Source organism: Grampus griseus, assembly GCF_964374135.1.
Source record: "Grampus griseus genome assembly, chromosome: 15".
In the NCBI taxonomy this organism is placed as follows: Eukaryota; Metazoa; Chordata; class Mammalia; order Artiodactyla; family Delphinidae; genus Grampus; species Grampus griseus.
In genome coordinates, this window is record NC_139009.1 from 54,378,045 (window position 1) to 54,405,960 (window position 27,916).

Here is a 27,916-nt window from a genome sequence, read left to right on the forward strand (position 1 = left end):
CCACTGGAGACCAAGTACACAGAGAGGCACCACAGAGGCCAGCAGCATCATGACCGGCCTCCACCAGCGACCCCCGTGCCCCCACTGTGTAGTGGGAAAAGCAATGGATGGAGAACTCCGGGTTGGACGGGCCACAATCTCACTGCATAACTGGACTTAGAGGTCAGGGCTTTTCATTTACTCACGAGGGGATTTGACTAAGTAGCTAGTATGATTGCTTCCTGTACTGAAATTCAGACACTGTACTCTAAACCCCAGATTGTGGGAGCCACCTTCTAAGCTGATACCTGGGCAAAGAGGTTTTCTCTTGCAATACTAGGGTATCGATGAGTTTTCTTCGTTTTTGCGGGCCAACATTTAGGTTCATTTAGGTTCATGTCAGAAAACCCAGTTTATTCCATCAGGGAAAAAAATGGTCATTTAGGGTTCAACTGGTTTATCTGTTCAACGCTTTCTTCATTCTGGTACGCAAATCACTATAACTTCCCCTTTTCTTTCCTAATACCACTCCGTAATGTGTGGATCAAATCAACTGACGCTGTTAATGGCCAAAAGGAAAAACATACTTAAATTTGCATAAGTAGGGCTTCCCTGGTGGCGCAGTGGTTGAGAGTCCGCCTGCCAATGCAGGGGACACGGGTTCGTGCCCCAGTCTGGGAAGATCCCATATGCCGCGGAGTGGTCGGGCCCGTGAGCCACGGCCGCTGAGCCTGCGCGTCCGGAGCCTGTGCTCCGCAACGGGAGAGGCCACAGCAGTGAGAGGCCCGTGTACCGCAAAAAAAAAAATTTGCACAAGTGATAGATCTACCAAAAGGGAAATTTAGTCTCTATCTTCTCCTTTTCTTCGTTAGGTCTTACAAAACGTACATTTGGAAAATATTTTGCTATTACATGAAACTGAAATCAAAAGACTTGCTCAGAAAGAAATGAGAAACATTTACATTTCCAATGAGGGATCACAGGAGGAAAAACAAGTCCCACAATACCCTGTGTGCAATTCCTGTTGATCTCTGAGGATTTTTCTCTACTATTTGAATTACTCTAGTCAATCAACGTTTAAGGCAAGTTCGATAGAACAGAGCTAGGTAGAGTGTATACAGAGAAAAAAATAACAAAAGAATCAAATTTTGTGTGTAGCTTCAGTGACTAAGTGCGTGGACATACTGCTTCTACCAATAATACAGGATACTTTCTCTTCTAAACATTTAAAAGCTATGTTTAATAACAAGATTTTAAACATTTGCCACTTGTGTCAGATCTATGATGTGAACACTGGCTGTTACTCATTTTGGCCACCCTGGGATGCAGTTCCCTGATTCGTGTTCCAGCCAGAACTGTCTCCCTGCTGATGTTAAGAGATGTTTCTTTTGCTTTTCTCTCTTCCCCCAAATCCGTAATGAAGAAAATGACTTCAGAACATATTTTTTCATATACAAATAAAACATATATTCTTTTGTGATTAATCTCCCCAAATTCTGAATTTGGCTTTACCGTGCCTTGCTTAATATTCCTTTCTTCACAGGGCCCTGGCTATGGAAGCTTGAACCCTTTGATTTGATAACTGAATGTGTCAAAGTGGAGAATTTGTGTGTTTGGACTCTGTGGATTCTAGAAAAGCCCACGAGAACTCACTGCCCAAGAGCCTTCCAGGCCACGATTAAATGCAACACAGTGTTTACCAGCTGCTCACCCATGGACTAAGGAGTCACAGATCCCTCTGCCTTTTCAGTAGCAGACGTACCCCCTGGGCTCTCCTTACACAACAGTGGGAAGGCATGGAGATTTCTGGGCCCATTAGAATCTATTCTCCACCTCTGGACCAAATCTGACCAAAGCTGTTTCTCAATAGTCAGGGAAAGGTAAAACACATCAAAAAGTCATTCACATGGAAGTCTAGAACTTGTCTTTTCAGAGCAGAGTCTAAAAACCAATTGGAACCACTCGTTACTCTGAAACCCATCTCCTTTTCCCCTGCACTGTCACTTAAAGTTTTTTTCTCCTTGGATGTTCCTAAAGTTTTGGCCTCTACTGACCTGGCCCCCAACCTTCCTGCAAATAATCCACAAATATATGATGGCAGACAATTCAGATTAAAAAGAACCTGGAAACCTCCCATAGTCCCGCTGAGGATGCAGTAATAAATTCAATACCTTCTATAAGGTCTTCAATTGCTTTCCTCACTCCCCTGTCAAAGGCTCGAGCATCAGCAGGGCTTTGGAAAGTAAGTCCAAACTTCCTATTGTCGACCTTCCAGTGATGAAAGGTTGGGTTGGCTTTGGTGTAGACCAAGTCCTTTCTCACATAGCATTCCAATACCACCTGAAGGATTGAAACACACAGGCGGGTTACTTGTTAAATCGTCATGATTGTGTCTGGTTACAAAAAGCTAACTAGGAACCATCGTCCTTGGTGGCAACTAACGAAAACCCTCCCCTCTGCCTTCACGTATCTTTGAAGGCCTCTTGGAGGAAGGCTTTGTCTGCCTCTGTTGACCATGCACTCCTTGCTACCCCGTACCCTTGGTGGTCCTCCCTTGGTGGATTCTCAATCTTCCTTCTCCTGTCCTAATGCGTGTCTCTCAGTGACCTCAAATTCAACAAGCTGAGAAAATAACTAACTTGCTCTGAAAATTCTGCCCCTAGTAACTTCCCCTTATCTAGCAATGCCAACCCCTCTCTTTTCATTCTCTCTGGCTCAAATCTCTGTGGTTTTCTTTTGCCTCTTCGGCTTTCTCTATCCCCCGTATTATTATTCACCAAGTCCATTTCATTTTTCCTTCAACATCTTTTGTATCAACCCTGTTTCAATTGCTACTACCGTGATCTAGGTCTCTACTAACCTTTTATCTGGATTATTAGAACAATCTCCAAATTTCTAGCAATCTCGTCTCAGAACGGCCTTTTGACTAAGCTATGACTTTGAGCAGATTGGCTTAGACCTTTGACCTTTTTATCTCTAAAGCGGAAGCAACACCAACGTTATCAATGAACGTACACATGAACATGCTTTGAAAACACCAAACAGTAAGAAACCTAACAGGGTCACACACGCTTCCCAGTATATCGCATTATGTTTCACTCTTTTATTTACTTCCGTTTTTGTCACCTTCACAACTTAGTACTTGGTTTCATATTATTCTCTACCAGTTTCGTGTGCATTTGTTTTGTTCCCCTAACTAGACTGTAAAAGATCAAGATGTTTTATAAAATAACTCCCTCTGTGTGTAGAGTGCTACTGCGGGTAGAGATACCAGAGTTTAAGATTATAGAATAAAAGAGGCATTGCAATCATGCGAACGTAAACTCCAGTCTTTATTCATAGAAAGCTCCAAAATATTGACAATATTTATTTCTTTGGTTCCATTATATATATATCAAAATGATTTTGCTAACTTCTACTAGCTTTGATCTTGTTCTGGCAAAGTTCTACATTTAACAAAATGAGATCTTATTAATTTTTAACTAAGTGAAAGAATCAAGGCCTGCCTAAATTAATAAAAATTCCAATTAGAGAGAATATCTTTAAATGAGCACAACTTTCAAGAATACATCTAGGCAAACAGAAATTAAACATTGCCTAATAAATGTTCCCTAACTTAATAGATGAGAATAATAGTCAAATTGGCATATCAAATAGCAGTCCCAGTTAACTTTATTCCATTGTATTGAATGAAGACAACAGTCCCCTCGCACAGTTCTATTTATGATTAAATTGCTTACTATGGCCATTTTCCCCTAAGAATAACACAATGATTAAATGTCAGCCCAGCCCCATTCCAAATTGGGGATATCCAAATAACCAAGGCTTTAACTAACAAATGTTATCTATTTTAGAATTTAATAGTCTCAATGCAAAGTCTCAAAATAAACTTTTTTGTAAAAACAAAGACTTCTAGATGTTTCCCTATTTTTTGGGTGAAAAAAATTAGTCTTTGGTCGACATTTTCTGTGTTTAAGATTATTCCAAAGGTACATCTTCCTAGAGAAGTGCAATAAGTTCTTAGAAAAGTAAAGTTCAGCCACGTAAATTACGTGAGGGGGAGGAGGCCAGATACCATTTCTTTGTTCTCTTAAACAAAATTACATCATTACCTATCTAAGTTTAATGACAAGAACGAAAACGTTCAAATGCTTTCATCTTCCTAACAGGTATGACCCCTCTAGTGAAGTTTTGGCATAATAGGTATCAATCTTCTAAAGTGAAGTTTAGGCATTGACTTAAAAGTTGAGAAAGGCTTTTAAAAATAGCTTTTTAAATCAGATGCGTGGGGAGACAAAAAGTGATTATATATTCTTGTTGGAGGTTTCAAAAAAATCGATACAAGAAATCCATATTGTAGAAGATTTAAGTAATTTAGGTGAGTCCATGAAGGTTCCATTCTTGCCCATCTCACCGTCTCTACCCTCAACGCCTCTCCCTTCTCCAGAACTGCCCACTGTCGGTATGGTAGACACAACTCCAGTTCCCTTCCTGCAGCTTCTTTACATATGCATGTAAGTTTGTGTGTGTGAGTCTGTTTAAATGTAGCCAAGCCTATAAATTGGTCTTTAACTTGCCTTTTTCCCAAAAACGTGTCTTGGAGATACAGGAAGGTAAAAAGGATTCTGTTTAGTGGCTGCATAAATATTCCTCAGTACAGCTATATTAAAATTATTCAGCCATTCTCCACACTAATGGGCATTTAAGTCATTTCTAATTGGTTGCTTTTACACTGTCTAATGCTGGAATGAACATCCTTGAACATGTTCTCAAAGTTTGGTCTCTTGGGAGCCTTCCCTCTGCACCCCCAGGTCCTTTCACGGGGTCTGGGATGGCAAAACTATTTTCATATATTAAGATACTTTTGCTTTTTCATTGTGTTGCCAGTTCTGCTAATGGTGCAAAAGGAATGGTGGGTAAAACTGCTGTGCTGAGGCATGAATCAAGGCCAGGCAGTGGCACCAAACAGTACCAAAGTCACCGGATTCACCACTGTCACATGGTCAAAGTAAAAAAGGCCAGTCTTACGTAGGACTGTACTTGATGAAGCAGTTAAAAATTATTACATCTTGACCTGTGAATACACATCTTTCATCTCGTGTGATGAAATGGGAAGTACACATAATTGGATTCTCATATCTGCTTCTGCATTTGATCCGCTGTAATACGTCGCTTTGGCTGAAGTATGGGAAGAAACTCTGGCTTTGCACAAATGTGTAATTGGAAAAGGGAAGAGTATCTCTCATAGCCTTCTTACTTCTACTGCATGGGGAAGAATGACGATTGTCTCAAGGAAAAAGGTGTGTAATTGCTGCAGTTGTGAGTTGAACTAACTACTTTCCTCATGGATCGCCAGGTTTACTTGAAAGAACAGCCTACAGGTGAACTACGGTTATTCAGACTTGGGTACTTGGCCGACATTTTCTTGAAGATGAACACAGCGAGCCTGTCACCTCAAGGAGAATGAGGAGATATTTGTTGCCAATAATGAAATTTCAACTTTCAAGTGAAAATTAGAATTTTGGACAGCTTCCCAATACTTAAGACTTTTCTAATGAGATCAGTGGTGATATTAAGAAATGTGATTTTTTGATATTGTAGAATTAAATGTATCAACATTTGGAAGATCTGTTTAACTCAGTAAACCATTATTTTCCAAATGACCAATGCATGACGTTACAAAATCAGGAATGAGTAAAATATCCATGCAAAGAGAAAGATAAACCAGTGGATTTTAATGTAATAGAGTATAAAAAGGTCATTGATATGGTTTCAGAGTCCACATTTAAGAAACTACTACAAGCCGAGTTTTGGTGTAGCATCAAAGAAGTCTATCTACGATGGTCTGAAAAGGCTATTAAAATATTTCTATGTTTTCCAACTACATATCTGTGTGAGGCTGGATCTTCTTCATGTACTTCAACCAAAACATATGGCCACAGATTGAAAGCAAGAGTAGACATTAGAATCCAGCTATTTTCTATTAAGTCGGATAATAATAAAGAGATCTGCAAAAATGCAAAGCAACGCTATTCTTCTAATTATTTTTTTCTGGAAAATAGTTATATAGTTATTTGCCTATTCTTGCCTGTAAAGAATGTCATTTATGCTAACACTACTGTTTAATTAAGATTTTTTAACAATTTCAGTTTTAATTTCTAGTATGGTAAATATTAGTAGCTATAAGCTACAAGATAAAAGCGTTTTGGGGTCCTCAATACATTTTTAGAGGGTAAAGGGATTCTGAGACCAAAACTCTCCGATAGCTATCCATAAAGCTCTGCTGTCTATTTCCATAGGATAGGGTTTAGATGTGGAACTGCCAAGTAAAAAGGAATACACATTTTAAATTCATATCCTGCCAAATTGCCTTTCAAAGAGCTTTGCCGGCTGTGACTCCCACCAAATGTGTGTGGGAGCGCTCACAGACCTGCACTGGAATGCAACCTTTTAGATTTTGTGATTCACCTTCATAAGGTAGTTTCTCACAGGATTCATTTCAGAAGTAAAATCCTCTAATCTATCTAAAATAAGATTCAACTCAGAAATTTTTAGATTGCATATAATTTCTCAGGAAAACTTGATTGTCTCCGACTCACAAAAAATTATCCAAATAACTACTTTGTGAATGGATATTTGGAACACAAACTTTTCCCGTAGAAACAATGGAAGTTAAGTTCACAGGCGTCAACACAGAAGTCAAGTAACAACAACAAAAACCAATGTGCTGAATTCTAGAACTGCACTATGTTGGAAAAACCACTGACAACAGTTTCTATCAGAAAAGGCTGGTTGTCCCGGTTGGAATACTGGGAACTCTGATACCATCCGTTCTCTGTATTCCCAAAATGATCTCCACCCTCTCCTCGCCATTCCACCACTGAGGGGGAGGGGTGTCCTTCAACAACCCCACCCCATTTGCACAGCTTCCAGGAGGATTCATACCCTCCAGTGGGCAGAAATGCTGCATTACGTAAGCTTGGAGGCCAAAGGAGGAGTCACCATGTTGCCGTAAGTGTGTGTGGGGTTGTGTGTTAGGAGTCCCGGATTTACCGGAGTGTGAAACAGGCACAGTGAGGGATGCAAAGATGCAGAAGCACATCTGGGTGTATGGGTGTGTGATTTAACTACTAGTGGATATAATATATAAAAGTCCAGAAGTGTAGTCACAGAATGTAAGGGGGACAAGAAGAGGGAGAAGGTGATGGAGAAACATGACAGGGGAGGGGATGAGGCACACGATCCTTGTTCAACAGCAACACACAACAGAAGCTGGTCCACAGCCAGGACTGTCCTATTCCCATGCAGAGCTGGTATGAAGGGACCAGGTTTTGGCTTCACAATGAAATGGTTCCCAGTGCTGGCTCTGCTAATGACTATGTGCCCCAGACTGGGGAAATGGATCACTTCTTGGAGAATTGAGGTTCCCCATTACAAAGTGTAGATAATATCAATAGTATCCTCCTCCTTCAGAATGTTGCAGGAATTTAACTGAGGTTATTTACATAAAGGGCCTCAAACAAAATTGTAGACGCTCACAATTACTATGGTCAAGTCGGTGGTACGATACAAGTTTACAAATGTATCTATAAAATGAAAGGGCTGAATTAGACAATCTAAAGGCTATTTCAGGTTGACATATTCTATGACAAACCACAGAAATACCAGGAAAAAATAGACCTAAAAAGATGTAACCATTCAGGTACAATAATTTGCTAACACAAAAGTAGTAGCAATAAAAATAAAAAGGGAAAAAGTGAAAAAAAATTTTCTAGCAAAATTTTTGTAGGAAAAGAACCCCAACTAAAATAAAAAAGGCAAGCAACAGATTATAAAAATATCTGCAAATATATAGATGAAGATGAGTATCTTTATTATACTCAGAAGGCATACGTATCAAGGAGAAAAATCAGGCCCCAAAAGGTAAATACACAAAGGACACTGACAGATAATTCACAGTTAAGACTGTTTAACAAACAGAAAAACATTTGATCTCATTATTAATCAACAAGATACCACTGTTACTCTAATCAAATTGGTACAGATTTAAAATATGTGACCCTCAGTGTGTTAAAGAAAATTCTCATATATGCTGGTAGCAGCTCTTTGTACAAGTATCAAAAGTCATAAAAATTTGACCCCTCAAATTATTCCAAGTAAATAATAAGTGTGGAAAATGCAGGTAGATAATACTGGGGGTAGTGGGAAGGGAAGGAATCTTAACATATGACACTAAGGAGATCCTCAAATATACAATGGAAAATCAACCTGATACCAGCAACATGAAAAATTTCTTATGAGAATATCTTATGAGATATAAAACTTTAGGGACTTCCCTGGTGGTCCAGTGGTTAAGACTGCGCACTTCCACTGCAGGGGGCGAGGGTTCGATCCCTGGTCGGGGAACTAAGATCCCACATGCCATGTGGCCCAAAAAAACAAAACAAAACAAAACCACCACACACACACAGATATAAAACTGTTTACGAGCTCTGATTACAGCTAGATAAAAATAAAAATACGCACAAAGGGAAAAAAAACTATATCAAAGGGCTACAGGTGGTTATGCACATGCGACTTTGGCTCAGTTTGGGGTCAGAGTGACAGGATATCAAATACTGGTTCCCGGCCCCCAAGATGGGTCATCCAGAACAAGGAGTCTTTCTGAATCTTAGTTTCTTCAGTTATAGCTATATAGGCTACTGTAAGGATACAATGATACATCTCAACTAAAGGGCTAGCATTGTACTCAGCCCTTAGGTAAATGCTGGCTAAAAGGTAGTTATTTTACTTTTCCTTGTTAGTGTGGTTACATTGCCTTTATTGTGAATATCTTATAAACAAGAATGTTTTAATTATTTGACTATTATGTAAGGAATTTCTTGAATGGCCATGTTTCTTAAAATGAGCTATATTCTCCCTTTAAATTTTCATTCATTTCATTTTCAGAAATGAATCAAGTGTGAAAATACCATTTCTGTTAATCCATATATAACATTTAGAAATTGTTCTGCCTTATTTTGTAACCTTTATAAACATTAAGAAGTGGTTGCAGAAGAAGATTAAGTTTGTATACTCAGCACATAAAACTCAACACATGCCGCTGTCAAGGGTCTCAAATGTACCACTGACTTATTCCTGTGGTGTCTTTGTATTTTCTCTGTTGAGATCCTGCACATTTTGAATCAATGGTTGGCTTTGGAGTATACATTCCAGGATCGAATACAGATAGGAGCATGTTCTCCCAGATTCAAGGCCACCAATTAAAAATAGACAATTTTCCTTCGTATCATAGATTCCTTCATAACAAAGAACTGGACATCCAGTCCCTCCATGAAACTATGTTATAAACTATCAACGCCCCCATCTTTGTGAGATAATGATTACTCTCCAAAGTGCCTATTTTTAAGCATGTAGAATTATTACACAGGAGTGTAATGCCGCTGCTTTTTGTTACTTTCTTTTCCCAAAAGTGTTTTGTTTATTAGCTTATGAAATAGAAGCTGCAGTATTTTTGAGATAAACATTTATTTAGAAGTAACGTCAGACGACACTTCCTCTTTGCATTCTATCTCTCACCCTCCAAACCTTGATGGCATGCTCCATGAATAAACCCAATGTTTAAAAAAACTCTGACTTTACAGCTCACTACGATGTGATTCATAATAAAGAGCGTACTTTCATTTTGAACATCTTGTTACAGTGACAGCAAGACAGCTTAATTAATCAAGACGCAAATAAGACAGCCAAATGCACGGCTTCTAAGCATCTGAGTTATACGGTGTGTAGTAAAAAGTGACTTCACTGAAAAGCCAAGGTTAGGTTTTGCAATTTGGCGCCAGCCCTGTGAATTCTAACTTTGGAAGCTTTTGCAAGAGTCTGAAGTCAGAGAAAGAAGGAAAAATATACCTACAGGAAAAGGGCTATGATTTAATGTCAAGAAATCAGTCGTTGCTAATTTAACCCACGCGTTGCACGTCTGCCATTACCAGTTTGTCTTTCTGTCGTTCACCATGGATGAGAAAGCCGCTTCGTCCATTGCCTTCGGGGTGCATGACCTTACAGACCCCCACGCGACTGATCCCGCCTCCTTCCTGTGGGAACCATCCCCCGCTGGAGTCATCTCTGGTCATAACCACAGCCTTGACGCGCACAATATAGCTGTCACTAAAACGACAACAACAAGAAGAATGGGGCATGACAATGGTCTGGAGCTGGAGGACACGTTTCACAGTGCAAGGGGACCATAGCCAGCATTTTTGGGACTCATCAAAAGAAAATCTACGCCTGGCAGCAACCTTAAAAGATAGCCTGTATCAATGTTCAGGGAAAAACCCAAACTCTTAAACTCAATATAAAAGTACGTTTAAAAAAAAAAAAAAAAAAAAAGACGCCCAGTCATTAAAAAATATTTGTGAATCTTTGAGAATGTATGCAAGCATAACATTCTCCAGTTTCTAGGTGGACATATTAATAATAAAACGAATGAACTTCTATCTACAGTTTGGTATCTATAAGTTCGGAAAGACGAATCTATTAACTTAAGAGGACATTATGGTTTCAACCCTTAAAACTTGGTTTATAATGAATGACCAAGGCTTAACATTTTATAAGGATAATAATCTTCTGATTTAGCGTTAAGTAGACGATAGCCCACTCCTAAATCACAAATTCACGGTGCGATCATTTATATTTCAGTTCAAATACCCTTTACACATGTGTAGCCTTCTGTTTATGATTTTATTTTTTCCAGTCTAAACTTTGATTTCGCAATAAGTTCCTTTGCACATTGGCCATAAATCCTCTTTCCCCTCCAGAGACCAACTCTAGCTTCTTTTCGTTCTTCATCACTTTTCCGAAACTTATTTGGATTTTCGGCAAGGCCATTAAATTCTCACTTGCTGTTTTCTTTCTTGGAACAACATTGCTTTTTTTTAATCCTTCAAACATACATCCCCATCTTCTACATGCCAGGCACTGTACCAGATTCTAGGGAAACAAAGATGCAGAGTAACATAGAACCCTCTCTTTCTATGCACCCCAGGCCCAGTGCTCAGAGCCTTCACTGAGAAAACAGACACACTCAGAAGAGACCTTGCACCGGTGCCCACTAGCACGCCTACTACTTGGTACCAGTATTTGCTGCCTCCCCTCCTTTAACTGTGCCTAAACGATCCATGATCTAAGCCAGGGCCAGCGACTCCACTTAAATATTTTCCATGTGCTAACAGTGCCCCAATTCACATTTACACACCCAGACCTCTTCCCTAAGCTTCAGATCAGTAAAACCAACTGCCTGTGTGATTTCTCTGCTTTGGCATCTAGTAGTCACCTCAGTTAACACGTTTAAGACTGAACTCGTGATTGCCAACTGGCTCTTCCTTTGAAATATATCCAGAACACTTCTCTGACGACTGCAACAGCCTCCTAACTGGCCTCCTTACTTCCCATACCTGCCCAACTTTCTAAGGAAGTCGAAAGGTAAGTCAGATTACGACATTCTATTCAAACTCTCCAAAAGCTTCTTATATCACTCCGAGTAAGAGTCAAAATCTAGTGCATATCTTACTCTCCTCCTTGCTCATCCCACTTCAGTCCCATTGGCCTTGATGGTCCTCTGCATTAAGCACCCTACCTCAGGGCCTTTGCACTCGTTATTTCCTTCTCTTCAAACCCCATTTCCCACTCTTCTTTCCACACACCAACCAGGCTCATTTCCTTAATTCATTCGGGTCTCTGTCCAGGGTTATTTCATTAGAGAAGATTTCTCCGTCCACTTTATATAAAGCAGCACCCTCCACCCCTCTTACATCTTCTCACCGCGCTTTGTCTCTCTACATGCTACTAAATCAACATCTGCCCTGTTTGCCCACTTTTCCCAACCAGGATGTAAACTCCATGAGAGCAGGGACTTTGCCCTTTTTGTTTCCTGCTATATCCTTAGAACCTAGAGTGATGTCTTTCATGTAGTAGGTCGAGGAATGAATGGGTTAAATAGACAATATTTGTAAACAGGTTTTAAAAAATTATTTGTAGCTAAGAAAATCTCTGAGAAAATATAGTGTTCAATACTCATTTGCTTATGAGCCACAACGGCTTAACTGGGATAGGCTAAAGATTTCCTTTTCATTAACAGGAAAACTGAATTTAAAAAGTCACGTGGTTTCTATCATTAATCCATTCACCTCAGGATTCAACATGCATATTCCTTTAGATGAGAGAGATTAAGAACATTTTATAATACCTGTTTAGTTACATACACACAATTTGAGAATACACTTCCCCCACATTCCCCATTTATTCTAGAAAAACTAAGGGTTCCCAGGATGTGTAATTCTCTAGTATGAAACACAGCTTTCTCAAATCGTCTGTGAATGTACCGTGGGTTCATCCCAACAGGAAATGGCCAAGGTGAGTAACTGAAACTCTACACGCCTCTTGCTAAAACATGCTTTTACTTTTTTTTTGTTGCGGCTGTGTGCTCTTCTCCCTTCCTTTGAAGGGATTAAGTAAACACGAAAAAGGGAAGTTTGCATTACTTATGTTGGTGCCATAAACTTATTTCCAAAGAGTATCATTTATTAGAGATTCAAACAAATACCCCAGCCCCTGGCTTCCAGACGACAGGGGCTCTTCATTTTGGCCTTCGACTGTGGTCTGCAGCATCCTCTTTTCCTGCCCTGATTCCTTCCATGCCCATTCCCGAGGGCACAGACTTCTCTGTGGTGCGCTTCTCTATGGTCACACCAGTTTAACAGCTGAACACCAGGTCAACTGTTAATACTGGTGTAACTGATTAGGACCTGGTGTTGAGAGTGGGGGAAAGAAGACCCCCATCTCCTCTGGCAGCAACCCCAATCGCCAGCATTAACTGAGGCAAGTGACCATTGAAAACAAGGCAGGGGGATAAAATGTTGCACTGAAAGCTGCGACGGGTGTCTGCATAATCCAGCTGCATGGCCGCATGCCAACTGCTTCCTATCCGCGGTGTATTTACGTTATTCAGGCACTCACCCCGCCCAGAACAGAAAGGACAATGAACTCTACTACCAAAAAGGTATAAAGAAGGAAGAAACTCCCTTCCCACCCTCCCTGCCTCTTTCTGGAAAGAATTAAACAACATGCTTAAGCCAGATGCGGGGGTTTGTCTGTGGGGTGCGGGATGAAGCAGGAGAGGCTAAAGCAGATGCACTTCTTCATGTGCACAAGAAAAATGCTGCAGGTACGCGTTAGAAAATCCCCCCAAACGCTACTGTCAACAACAACAATCACCTCATGCTTCTGAAAGTTTCAACTGTTCAACTGGTGTAACTGATTAGGACCTGGTGAAGTTCCAGGCGTGGGTCCAAACACAAACTGAATGGAGCCCTCCCTAGTGTCTGAACTTGAGTTAAACTGACCCTCAGAGTCAATGTCATTACAAATGGTGTCTGACCACCACCTGAACACCACTACATTCTTTATATGCATTTTGAGTAAAACTGGCTTTTTCAAATTGGGCTGGGGATCTGGCCAAACGTGGTTCCTTGAAGGACAAAGCTTTGCACTCCCCACATGCAGCCTTATTTGTAAAAACAGGACTTGCTGTCCTGCAATCACTCAACATGCAACAGAGGTCGGTGACAGCCCATGGCAGGATGGGGAGGGAGAGAAAGAACAATTTTAAAGCTAGATTTTTGCTTTGGGGTGCTGATTCCAAGGTGGCACAAGTAGTTTTGCATCTCAGGCATTTATGTTCTAAGCTGTTCTCCCCAGATTCAAACCAGGCCCTGTCTGGGCCACGTTACAGAAGTAAACAAAGGGATTGTAGGAAACAGTGATGAGGCAGCATTGTGTCTGTAAAGAATGTTCAAAGCCAGACAGGTCAGCACTGCCTTGACCTTCTCAGCAGCTGAAGAAGCCTCTTTTTGAGCTTCAGTTTCCTCATTTGCAAAACACGAAGCAGCTTACACCGTGCTGGGATGTCCTGAGGGTTAAAGGCAGTAACTGAGGTCCAGTGCCTGATACAAAGAAGCTTGGTCAACTGTAGCCATCATAATTATTTTTGCTGAAAGGCTGACTTTAATTACAAAAGCAGGTCCTTTAAAGACAAGCCTTTCTGGCCCATGAGGACTGGGTTTCCTGACTGCCTGCCTTTTTTAGCTGTCGGAGAACGGGGTGGCAGGGAGGCTTGTCGGGCCTTGGACAGCAGGAGAGCATCCAAAACGGACCTCCAGCAATGATTAATGCAAGGCAGATTTATAAAGAACAGGTCTGAGCCTACATTTCAGGCACACCTGTAGGGAAGCAGTCCGTCTGCCATGTGGGAACTGGCGCTCTGCTCCTCTGGCTCTCCCACTGGCTTCAGAGATAGAGCCTGGAACTTTGACATCCGCCATAAATACTCCCCCCGCCCCCGCCCCCACGCAGCCAGCCCTTATCTGATCACAGGGTTCTCTCCATTATGCTAAACATTACATTCACTTCCTCCCAGGCCTCTTTTCCATCCTTCTCCACGTCACCAGACCTTGAGAGGGATTAGTCCAGATCGCCGCCTGTCAGGCTCCCTTTTGGTCCCAGCACAACCGCCAGCCGCCAGCTGAGCCAAATATAACACCACGTCCTCCAGGGGGACGAGGACCACTCTTCACTGTAATCACACGCCCGGCCCACCCCCAGTCTTCCTTGAGCCTATAGATTTCAAAAAGCTCTTTGATTTAATCAAATTGTTATGTGTATATAAAGTATTACATGTATGTGTAAAACGTATGTGTGTGAAATATATGTGTCTTGTCATCTTTTTAAAAAGGATCAACAAAATATTTCGGCAGAATCAAATGAGTTGAGGAGCCAAAGAGACTGGTCGTATTCTATTTAAAAGGGTGGTGGTTTCTTGAGTTTTAGTAGGTATCAACTACTTAAGAATTTTTTTTTAAGTAGGCTGCGCTGGTTTTAGAAATTTATATAATCCAAACTTTATAAAGTTTGGAAAGGAAAGCTGTACATAATGGAGTTTTATGCATGGTGGAAATGTGGTTTTCAGCTCTGTACAAGCCCCTACAGGTAGAACACTAGCTCTGCCCGCTTCCTGTCAAACAAAATGTGTGTTGTTTGTATGGTTAGGCCATTACGGGCAACAGTGGTAAGAAGAGCATCTAGACGTGCGAGACCCCACAGGAGCCAGTTCTGGTGAAGGCACCTGGCTCTCCTCTCAAATGCAAATGAGCAGCCACTACGAGGCAGAGAAGGACTTTTCTGAACATCAAGTGTTTGCTTCTTAAAGAGAACTGGCTTGCATGATATCAGAGTTGGGGGAGCTAAAAAGTGGGCTAAGACCACTCAAGAAAAAGGCTTCCCCACAGTTAACTTAACATCCATGAAATCAGCCATGAAGTACACTTGACGGAGAGTGGTCTTGGAAACAGCCCTACCCCCATATCTGCTAGTAAGAGCATCCAGGTACCTCGAACAGGTACTGACACCATAACTTCGCATGCATGGCACCAAGGCCCTCTGCCAGGGACCAGATTCACCCAGAGAAGAAAGCAGGCTCTTCATCCAATCTTCACAGTGTCCCTGCATTTCTGAGATGCTGCAGCTCATCTTGCCCATGCAGAGTCATTCCCCCAGACGATACAGCAGAGCTTTTATGTGTTTTACCTTTGTGATCAATTTATGCAGTTTTAAAATGGCATGTAATGAGTTTTCAGAATGGAACCCCAATATATAACATGGTACCTGGAAGGTGGTGGGTGCTTGCCTTGCAATGACTGGGGATGTAACCTTCATCCAGAAACTAACTGGGCGGAAAGCAGGGGTTCCTGCTTATACTGTGGAGTGGCAATAGGTTTTCCTCCTTTACTATGTGCTGGGCTCAGAATCTGGGAGTGAAGATAACTAGAAAATGTTTTAGGAATCCCCACTTTATTATTATTTGTGGCCATGCCACACGGCCTGTGGGATCTTAGTTCCCCGACCAGGGACTGAACTCGGGCCCTTGGCAGTGAAAGTGCAGAGTCCTAACCACTGGACCACCAGGGAATTCCCTAGGAATCCCCACTTTAATCCTGCATCACAGCTAGTTAAGTTCTGCTGTCCTGCAAGGTCACTAGAGCCCTCCCTGTCCAAGTTCCACCCTGAGCCAGAGGGGGAGGCATGGGGCGTGCTTATTCTCATCCTCACATGCCCCATGTAAGCCCAGCATCTTTGTTGTTCAGGCTACCTAGCTACCCTGAAGCATATAAATAGACCTACTCACCCACACACTATTTCATAGTGCATGTATCAAAAGGGGTTGTTTTCTCCATTACTACGAAGGACATTGCCAGCATGACTGATATTTGAAATAGGAATGATTCTTAAATTTAATAACTTATAAATAATTCCTTAGAACCAATCCTAGGAAGTTGAAGTTTATTAGACATGGGTCTCTAGTACTTTTATTTTCCTACTTAAACTTTAATACAAAAACTCTCCTCTAGAATAACCACTGCAAACTCGTTTCTATGAGCTACTGTTTCCATGATTCAAAATAAATGCCCCTACCTTGTTTATAATATTATGTACAATACTTTCCTTTACATTACAATGTGCATTTTCCAATCTCCAAGTGCTTCCTTTCAGGCCACAAGAGCCAGAGTAGCATGTACACTGAAAATCATTCTCTGGCACGTGGAGCTGAAACACACACCCTGCAGACGTCCATGGGAATGGACACCCTGCCAGCTGTCCCAAGTGGAGGGTACTTGCTGTTCATGGGTCCTGTGACCCTTAATGGCCAAGAAAAGGAAATGAAGCCAAGACACAAAGGAATAAAGATCAGGGCTGGAAGTTAAACATGTAAGCTTGACAGATGCTTAAGAGGCCTGTGAGGAAATAGTTGAGGAAATACCAGAGGCAGTTAGGGGTCCTCTGACATCCCCACAGCCTGGAAACACTGACCAGGGAGCACTCTGGTGAGCTAGAAAAACCTACAGCTGGCGAGGCAAGTCAGAGCTTCTCGTGGCCCCCGATCCCTCACCTCAGTGACAGCCCCAATTCCAAGGGCAAACCTTCCCACGCTGAACGGGAGGTGGTGATACCCACGGCAGCGCCCAGGTACGCTGGAGGTTATCTTACAAAACACTGGTTTTGGGGTTTCCTTCTCAGCAAGGTTTACAAAGTTATATTAGAATCACTCCACTGTACTGTCTTTAAAACACAATTTAGGGCTTCCCTGGTGGGGCAGTGGTTAAGAATCTGCCTGCCAATGCAGGGGACACAGGTTCGAGCCCTGGTCCGGGAAGATCCCACATGTCGTGGAGCAACTAAGCCCGTGTGCCACAACTACTGGGCTCACGTGCACTACTGAAGCCCGCACGCGTAGAGCCCACGCTCCGCCACAAGAGAAGCCACCACAATGAGAAGCCCATGCACTGCAATGAGAAGCCGCCCATGCACCGCAATGAAGAGTAGCCCCCGCTCGCCGCAACTAGAGAAAGCCTGCGCACAGCAACGAAGACCCAATGCAGCGCCCCCCCCCAAAATAATAAAAAACCCACAATTTAAAATTTAACCTCTAAGCTTTCCTCACCTGTAGTCTGAACAAGCATAAATCCTCCACAGGAAAAGAGTGATTCAGCTAGATTATACTTCTGTTGCTCTCGATTTTTTTTTTCCCCTTTTGGAAAAATCGTTTAACCAAAACCTTTTGATTTTACTTATTTAATATATCCAATGTCTTAAGGATGGAGCTACAGTTCTTTTTTTCTTCAACAAAAAACCCTTTCCTACCTACATTTAAATTCAGAACTTAAATTCAGAAACCACAAGAATACTATTGATAAATATATAATATCCACAATGATGGATCACTTATAACTGGGGCACAATAAAGATAAAGGCATTAGAGCTGTTATGCTAATGTACAACCTAAAACCATAACACCGGGCAGTGTTAAACCTGGGCAATGAAGTGTTGGCTGAAGTAAATCTTAGCACCCGAAGGCAATTTTAGAAGTTGTGTCTAAGACAGATTTTTTTAATGGCTCTTTGGCAACTCTCCCTGTGTCAATATAACTTTCCCGAGCAACTATCTCTTGAGGTGAGTAACGGACCCAGCTGGGAGAAGCAAGACCCGGCTGAGGTCAAGCCTGGAGAGATAGGGCAGGACAGGCATGGTAGCTTATTGTACAATTGGTGAAGAAAGGAATCATTTTTTCTTGAAATCTGAAGATTACTTGCTCTAATCTCTACTAATAGCAGAAATCCTAATTTCCCCACCCTGTGGATCCAGGGAACTGGAGATTCCTGGGCATATGGGCCCCTTAAATCCTAGGTGGGTTTCCTGGTTGACAGACCACTCCGGACCTCTGTATCCTTATTTGTCAAGTATCTCTACAGTGGATAATTACCTTAATAGGAGGCTCTGGAATGCATTTTAAATTATTTTTGAGTTTTAGGGGCTTCCCAGGTGGTGCAGTGGTTAAGAATCCACCTGCCAATGCAGGGGACACAGGTTAGAACCCTAGTCTGGGAAGATCTCACATGCCGCGGAGCAACTAAGCCCGTGTGCCACAACTACTGAGCCTGCGCCCTAGAGCCCGCGAGCCACAACTACTGAGCCCGCGAGCCACAACTACTGAGCCCACGAGCCACAACTGAAGCCTGCGCGCCTAGAGCCCATGCTCCGCAACAAGAGAAGCCACCGCAATAAGAAGCCTGTGCGCCACAAAGAAGAGTAGCCCCCGCTCAGCAACAAAAGACCCAACGCAGCCACAAATAATAAATAAATAAATTAATTAATTTTAAAAAATTATTTTTGAGTTTTAAAACACTGGCTCCAGAAAACTAACTCACACGACCCTCTACCACGAACAAAAATCCTTCGATTTGGAAGTAAATATAATACAATTAAAAAAAAATTTTAATTTACAATCCCACTGAATTCAACAAAGTTAAAAAAATTTTTGGAAAAGATTTCTTTTTAAAAACCCAGCATCAAATGATTCTCTGCAGTGCCTCAGATGAGGATTATGTTAGCACAAGGGGGATAATTCCATTTTAGACTCTTCCTTTCAAGGCAAATCTCCTTCACCAGGCAAGGCTGCCAGACCCACCTAGACGTGTCTGCATCCTGCCTCCACTCCTCGTTCCTTTTACCTGTACATCCAGGAACCATATCTGCTGTAGACAGTTACTGAAATAACAAATAAATATATCCATGTATCTGTGTTTTATTTTAATGTGAATTCTACCATAGACTTATACACAGATTCTCTAACATGGTTAACATGGATATTTTAAGATCACCTAAAACATTTTAGGAAATCACAGTAAGATTTTATCACAACAGTTCATTAACATTAAAGGCAATCGATGGGAGATTTCTGAGTTATTCTCAAAAATCATCAAAACACGAACAACTTTGACATGAATAAGCCACTTTAAAAAATGAAATTTATCTTATTCAAACCAAGATAGAATGAATCTGCTTCTTACAGACTGAAATGGTTCTGTCCTAAAGGGCGAGTTTCAGGGTGATCACACAGTGCGAAGTGGGGACAGGAGTCCTGGTAGGCGAGAGGCCAAAGTCTGCCTCTAGGTTTATGATTTTGCTTTTATTGTCTGCTGCTTTGCTGAGCCCAGAGTTCAGTGGGGTTCATAATTAATCAAGATCAAAGGATTACCAACTTGAAACAAACAAAATAACCCACAGCTAAAGAACCCTTTCTTCTCCTATGTATTTCTCCAAAAGCAATTAATTTTCTTTGACTTTCCCTGTTTTACACACCCTTCCAAAAATGGTATTTACGATCCACGTTTAAACCCCCAAAGGCCAGCTAATGGAAATGTGAGATTACTAAACAAAATTAACTCTCACCACATTAAAGTACACATGTAATAGAAAAATTGGTACTTCAAAACACAAACGGCAAAGGGAGTTGTTTAAAGTTAATAATCTCCAATTCAGGTCTTTAAATTGCAGCCCTTGAACTTTTGCGCCTGACTATCTCAGAAATCTTCGCTTTCTAACAAATTAGAGAAAACAAAAAGGAAGAGAGTGATTAATGATCACATGCTGAATTGATCCAGGAGAAGCACACCATATCTGCAACTCACTTTGAAATGCATAAAAAAATAACAGGGTGTCTCAGATGGACCGAGGGATGGATGGATAGATTATGTGGGTGATAAAGCAGTCGAAGTAAAATACTAGTTTGCAGGCTGGAGCTGGTGGGTGTTGACCGTATACTTCTTTCAACTTTTCTGAACACTTGAAGATATAAGGAGAAAGAGAAAATTTAGTGCTAGATTCTAAATGGAGATCAACACTAAACCTAGAAGATGCTGACAAAGGTACTGAAAAGTCTGGTTACTTCTCCTCACGTGATCCAGGACACATTTTCCATTTTTTTACCTGTCACCTACCACCCTCCACTCCAAAGCAAACCATGGTCAAAAGGTTAGGAAACTACTTTATCAACCTATGTTGATACCAAATTTTAAAGCTATAAAATCCTTTACAAGCCAGTCTTTAATAAGACCTGTTCTCAAAAGGAGGTGATAATTTCGCCCACAGGGAGGAAGGTCAGCATGTCCTGTTAGCGACAGGCTGACTGGATCGTGATCTACTGGACACGGACACCCTTTCAGGAGGCAAGAATTACCAATTCATTTAATTTCTTTTCTTCTAGGATTCTGCCACCTCCCTCATCAGAGATGAAAAGCTTAACAAACAAATAAAGCACATGTGAAGCATCTGTTCTCCCTGAAGAATTCTGGACCTCGTCCTTTCCCAGGCAGAGACTAGAAGGCCTGCACGGAGAGCTTAGGTCTTCAGTTATCACTGGTGAAGAGCCACACAAGTTAGTTACTCGCTTTTTAAGCTAGAAAGAATCGTAGAAATTATCTACTCCAGACCCCTCACTCAGATGGAAGAATTAAAATCCAGACTGGAGGGTTTCCCTGGTGGTGCAGTGGTTGAGAATCTGCCTGCTAATGCAGGGGACACAGGTTCAAGCCCTGGTCTGGGAAGATCCCACATGCCGCAGAGCAACTAGGCCCGTGAGCCACAACTACTGAGCCTGCGCTCCGCAACAAGGGAGGCCGCGATAGTGAGAGGCCCGCGCACTGCGATGAAGAGTGGCCCCCGCTTGCCACAACTAGAGAAAGCCCTCGCACAGAAACGAAGACTCAAAACAGCAAAAATTAATTAATTAATAAACTACCCCCAACATCTTCTTAAAAAAAAAAAAAACAGACCGGAGAAGGGACTTGTTCAAGGTCACTGGCATTAGGGACAGATAAAGAACTAAGATCCAATCTCCAAACAACTCTCCCAGACTCCCCACGCTTTGTTTTAAAGGGGTCCAGAATTGTGGCCCAGGTCTCATATCTCAGCTAGGTCATCCAGAGGATATAAGAGAGGTTATTCTCATGGGTCTCTTAAAATGTACTGGATGGACAACTGATTGTCAAAGGAATCAAAGAGCAAGTATCACTAACATAGCCGCGCGCAAAAATGGCAGAGCTGGGGGTGGGGCTGGGAAGTCCTCCCCAGTTTGGCAAAGTTTCACACCAACGGAGGCAAATCCTCATTTTTGGATCCACAGGGTGTAGCTAGTGCCCTACGTCAGCAGACTTGACCTCTGTGGCACAACTCCTTCTCACTCCCGGCTGAGACACCCCAGACCCACTAAGCCCCAGTTCGTTCATGTATAAAATGAGGGAGGGGGCCCAATGACCTTTGAGGTCCCTTTTCAACTTTGGCCTCTTTATAACTTTGTGTTAAAAAAAAACCACATGGCCGTAAAGTCATGCCAGAGGACTTAGCAAATATTCTACAAAAGCATATCAGAAAACTTTCAGCAGTGAAATGCAACCGAAAACATCTTTCGAATTGAAGAAAAGCTCTGAAACCACAAAGACCTGAAACCATGACAAACTAACAGATAGGCTCCCTCAGTGCAAGTGGTATTATGCAATTATAAAGCTCCCAGGAGCAAAGCTGGTCTATCAAAGTACTATGAGAAAAGCAAGAAAATGATGAAAGTTGCGTTTTAATAAGTTCCTTTGAACAAAATAGGTACAACCTAGCCATCCGGCTGGGATTACACATCCACAAATGCGAGATTCTCCTTAGCCACAATGGAAGAAAATCGCCAAGACATACTTATGGAGCAAATTCAGGCAAAAAAGAGAAGAGAAATTGTCTCTTTTCTCCCAAACAGTTCATCCTATAAGCTTTATCATTTGACTCAAGACAGCCACTCCAGTACCAATCTTCACTACTTTCAGAGAGAAAGAGGGAAAATGTTAAGAAAAAGCAAGGAAGCAATTGCTTAACTTAAAAATGGGGAGAGACATTTACTCGTAGGCCTTTGATAAAGAAACTCTGTGTACTTCAGGTTTCCCATTGGGTCCAGGCTGCTTCAATGTCACAAATGAGCTCTGGTCAAAGTTTTCTTGTCGGGGCTTCCCTGGTGGTGCAGTGGTTGAGAATCCGCCTGCTAATGCAGGGGACACGGGTTCGTGCCCTGGTCTGGGAGGATCCCACATGCCGCGGAGCAACTAGGCCTGTGAGCCACAACTACTGAGCCTGCGCGTCTGGAGCCTGTGCTCCGCAACAAGAGAGGCCGCGATAGTGAGAGGCCCGCGCACCGCGATGAAGAGTGGCCCCTGCTCGCTGCAACTAGAGAAAGCCCGCGTGCAGATACGAAGACCAAACACAGCAAAAGTAAATAAGTTAATTAATAAACTCCTACCCCCAACATCTTAAAAAAAAAAAAGTTTACTTGTAAATCAGTTGTTTGAAACGAGAACGTGATTTCCCCACAGAACAACCTAAAAGGGTGAGCAGTAGGATTCCCAATTCGGTCCATGGAAGCCTAATCAATTCCTAAAATACCTGAATCACAGGCCTATTCCCAAATGGTTTTGACTGCCCGCTGACCATCTCAACAGAAGCCTGTTTCCCTCCTCTGGTGGAACAGCCAGTTTTCGGCTGGGTTTTGCCATGAGTTTTCCTCCCTGGGTGTGGGGTGCAGGAGAAAGGGCAAGCAAGGAGAAGCTCTTAAACTCTTCATTTTGGCTGCATTTTGGGTCCCTGGAATTTGGCACTACCGGATCTTGAAGAGGGCAGAAAAGAGCCAGCCTGACGATCGCCTGCTAATAAGGCTGAGAAATCTTTACATCTATGCAAGCAGCAAACCAAACAGAAAGCACGTAAGGTACCCAAACTCACAATGACCGGTTTAAATGCAGTGTGACAATGGTACCAGTACCAGTGCTTTAGGAACGCCAAACAAGCGTCTCTGGGGAAACTGTTTTTTTTTTTTTTTTAAATAAATTTATTTATTTTATTTTTGGCTGCGTTGGGTCTTTGTTGCTGCACACGGGCTCTCTCTCTAGTTGCGGCGAGCGGGGACTACTCTTCGTTGCAGTGCACGGGCTTCTCACTGCGGTGGCTTCTCCTGTTGCAGAGCACGGGCTGTAGGCGCGTGGGCTTCAGTAGTTGCAGTACACGGGCTCACTAGCTGTGGCTCGCGGGCCCTAGAGCACAGGCTCAGTAGTTGTGGCGCACGGGCTTAGTTGTTCCGCAGCATGTGGGATCTTCCCGGACCAGGGATCGAACCCATGTCCCCCTGAATTGGCAGGCGGATTCTTAACCACTGCGCCACCAGGGAAACCCTGTTCTTTTATGATGGCGATGACTGCCGGTGAGCAGTTAGAAAGGCAGCCACAAGGCAAGGCTCACAGGATCAACACGCAGCAGCGACTCGACTAGTTCTTGACTTATACATAGAGGGACAGGATTTGACCTACGAGGGCAATTTCCTTCTGAGATATTACAAAACAGAGCCATCCTCTTGGTACACGTGCTTCCATTTAGTTTCTCTCCTGCCATAAAAGAACTGGGGGGTAAGGAGAATGTGTAGGCCAACTAGCTAGGAAGCTGGCTCACAGTTTCACACCATCTTCTTAAAATGTTGTTTCATTTGTAGGAGAGTATTCTAGTCTGATCTCAGAAAGAACTTCCAAGGAACATGAGAGATAATTAGGAAGACTAATAGCCATTTGATTTTAAGACTCATGATCTTCACGGATAATCGAGAGCCTCGGAGGCTAATAAGCTGCTGAATATGGACTTTCCTGGCTACCACCAACATGCTTGCTCCAGGGAGCCCGACCAAGCTATTGGTCATGCGTTCAGCGGTAGCTAAAGACCACTGCCTGAGGGAAGTCAATCCAGCAGCCAGGGCCCACTTCTAGCAGCGAGCTTTACAGGCAAGGTGGCCGTCTGTGTGGCCCAACAGATGCAACTACACTACCACGAAGCCGTGCTGTGGCTGCAGGCTGCCATCTAGTATCAGGACGGAAGGATGAAAGGGCTTCTGTCTGAATGCCTGATCGAGAGGAACTACTCACAGCCCAGCTCATGCACCAGCATGCTTCAGCAGCCTCTCAGGACTAAGCCCACCCCTAGGGAAGTCACAATCCCTGAAGGGAGCCACCTGGACTGAAAATTGCTCCACACCCAGCAAATTCCCACAGTGAGAAACTCAGTATATGGAAGCTCTTGGGTGAACTGAAAAGGCTAAACACAGAGTGATGTGACACGATGACACTTTTTCTCGTGTGTTTGCATATAGGGAATTAACCCTCACATTTATTGAAGGTCAACTCCTATCTCAAAAGGCAATTAATTTCACATCCACGGTTCACTGAAGTATTACTCACAATAGCCAAGAGGTGGAAATTACCTAAATGTCCATCAGGGGACGATGAAAAAAGAAAATACATACAACAGAACCTTTTTCAGCTTTAAGAAAAGGAAGAAATCCTGTCGTATGTTACAACATGGATGAACTTTAAGGACATTATGCTAAGTGAAATAAGCCAGTTCAAAAAGACAAACACTGCATGATTCCACTTTTAAATTCCATTATCTAAAGTAGTCAAACTCGTAGAAACAGAAAGTAGAACGGTGGTTGTGAAGAGCTGGGGTAGGGGGATATGGGAGTTGTTTAATGGGTATAGTTTCAGTTTTTCAAGATGAAAAGGTTTCAGAGATGTGCTGTACAATAACGTACATGTAGTTAACACTAATACACTGGACACTTAAAAATGGTTAAGATGGTAAATTTTATGCTATGTTTTTTGCCACACACACACAAAGTCAATTAATTTGAGAAATAAAAAGGGGCCACTTGAAATAGGTATACTCAAGAAGGACCCCAAATTCATAAATTTGGGACTTTGGCTAAAGAACATTTCTATTGTCCTTAGGTAAACATTACCTCTATTTTAAAAAAACCACAAAACTCTCCTCTAATGATGAATGTAGCATATGTCCATTGTGCAAACTACATACATTATAACCACGCTTTGATTTAAGAAATACTCTTCTATACTGTGAGGAATGATTAACAAACTACAAGACCTTCTCACGGTAACTATAAAAGATTCTGTCACTTATCACTAATATAGTTATAAGGACAGAATCTCTAAAAATATTTATTTATTAACATCTTTATTGGGGTATAATTGCTTTACAATGGTGTGTTAGTTTCTGCTTTATAACAATGTGAATCAGTTATACATGTCCCCATATCTCTTCCCTCTTAAAAATATTTTTTATGATTAGTACCTTTTTATTTCTTCTATACCAGCCTCAGTTTTTAAAATTATTTAAAACACACACACACACACACACACACACTCACAAGGATTTTCTAATGGTTCCATTTCTTCAACACGGGGGCTAGTGATTTTTTTTTTTTTTTTTTTTTTTTTAGTGTTTTTCAAAGCAGAAAAAGGGGCTGTTTTCTTTTTCTTTGGAATGAGCTCCTGCCAGATTTTGCACACTGCAGTTCTTTGGCAATGTGATGAGAACACATGCCCACCCACAGACACTAATTCTGCTCCTCACTCTTCCCAAGCAGCCTCTATGACACATGCTGTCTATACTCCATTTGATGGAATTCAAGATGCCCAGTCAAACAGCAGGCCCCGCGGGGCCGGAGCAATGGCAGGCAACCCATCTCTTCCACTGGATGGGCACAAGGAATGAGTGTTTAAAAGAAAACCACAAAAAAGCCAAACCCAACTTGTACGTCCCCAATCTGAAAATCTTTACAACTCTATGAATTAACACTGAAAATGAAAAGTCATCTCTTGGGTTGAAATCTGGAAAGAGATAGTATCTGGCTGTGGTTCCTTGCACAGAGCTCTGTGAAGACAGTGCAGCAAACTCCCCGAGCTGCACTCAAGAGGGTGCTCAAGGAAGGCAGCCTATCCTGCAAGCCAGCAGCTTTCTAAGAGGGCTGAACTGCCATCCTGGCACCAAGGCATTTGCTTGCTCTTTGGTGATTATCAGTCATGAAGAAATGCTGGTGATTAAGAATCCAACTATGAATGGGCATGGCTTCCATTAACTGTCCCTCATCTGTCCTAAGGCAATCTGGGCATAGATGACAATGCAAACAGGTTGTCAGCAAACTTATACCTGGAAGAATGCTCAGGACTAATAAGAGTCCATACTGGTTTGATAAGAGAGTGGTCATTCACCCCGTTCACATGTCCTTAAGAGCAGGGGTTGATGCCCTAAGGCTGTTCTGTACCTGTCTCTGGCTTTTCTGAGCCACATGAGAAAGTTGATACTCCCAGATAACGATTCAAGATTTATCTATAAGTGCTATTAATCCCACCCACTGTGTAGGCAGAGTGGCCATAAACCCCGGATGTGGGGAGGACAGTGTAACAGCAGAACAGTGGGCAAAGGACAACAGGCAACGGACAGGTCCAGCTCTCCCCCGGGGGCTACGGTTACAACCACGCATCCATAAACCATCCACCAAGTACAGAAGGACAGACTGCAAACTCACTGAACAGGTCTCTCTAAATACAAATAAGTATTTTTAAATGTTGATAGATAACGTATAGTATTTTGAAAGGATTACTGAATTCATTATAGCCTTGAGTCATTAGAATATAATTTTAGCCGATGCTAAAAAGGGGAGGGGTCTTCAAAACTCAAAGATTGACAAAGGCTGTCCTTGGTGTTTACTAATCTGTGCCACTAAAATATTCCAGGACGCTCTAAGCTTTCAGGATTCACCCTCCCTGACTGCCACTCCCCGCAAGGACGAAGGGGGAAAAATCCTTTGTCCCAGGTTGTCGGTCTACTTGGCTCAGAAGACGCGGCCACCGAAACTATCAAATGAATTTTTGAGTAGGGCAGTTCTTTCTTTGATATGAGAGCCGTCCAAGAAATGATAGATTCGGAAGAACCAGAAGGGAAGAGCTAAAAGTTGCTTCTACAAATAACCATCAGTGGCTCCGGCTAATCCATGAATGAAAAACCCAGGAGGAAACTGTTGCCTATACTGATGGATCCCCACTGAAGAGGGAATGAAAGCAAGGACAGGGCTGGGCCCGGATCACAGCATTTTCAAATGTGACACTACCCAGCGCAGAGCTCTGAACAAGGGCAGCGTCTCACTCAATATCTATCAATCGCTTCCAAGTTGAATGATGGGAAACCCACGGTACCAACTGCGCTCTGTATCCCCTCTCCCTCAAAAGGAAAAGAAGGAATCTGAAAACCACGTGGTCACTCTGGACTGAGGCTCTTGGGGCTTACATCCAAGGGGCTCCCAAAGGCTGCCACAACCCCAGGGGTGACTACAGAGATCAATATGCCCTGAGGGTGAAAAGTAACCAAAACCGAAAGAAATCACGCTGCCCTGAAATAATGCGGACAGGACCTGAGTTAGCCTCAACTGCACCAATCACAGGAGACCAAGGCCTTTTCACAGACATAGAAAAACGCCAATAAATCAAGAACTTTAAATGAAATGTTTTTATATACCTGCCTGTAATACTTTCTGTAGGCCTCAAGGAAAAAAAAGCTATCAAAACCTAAGATTTTAGGGGTAAGACAGGAATAAAGACACAGACCTACTAGAGAACGCACT

General features: G+C 42.3%; 1 protein-coding gene across 2 annotated transcripts in view; it reads right to left on the reverse strand.

Moving 5' to 3' along the window:
* The window catches only part of SPRED2 (sprouty related EVH1 domain containing 2), a gene marked incomplete at its 5' end in the record, with an annotated part of 118,632 nt that overhangs the window by 22,357 nt on the left and 68,359 nt on the right, over positions 1-27,916 (reverse strand). For both annotated transcript variants that reach the window (XM_082672293.1, XM_082672294.1), the window contains 2 exons: positions 2,151-2,319; positions 9,969-10,146. In XM_082672293.1, the coding sequence (XP_082528419.1) occupies positions 2,151-2,319; positions 9,969-10,146 (347 nt within the window). The remainder of the gene's footprint in view (positions 1-2,150; positions 2,320-9,968; positions 10,147-27,916) is intronic.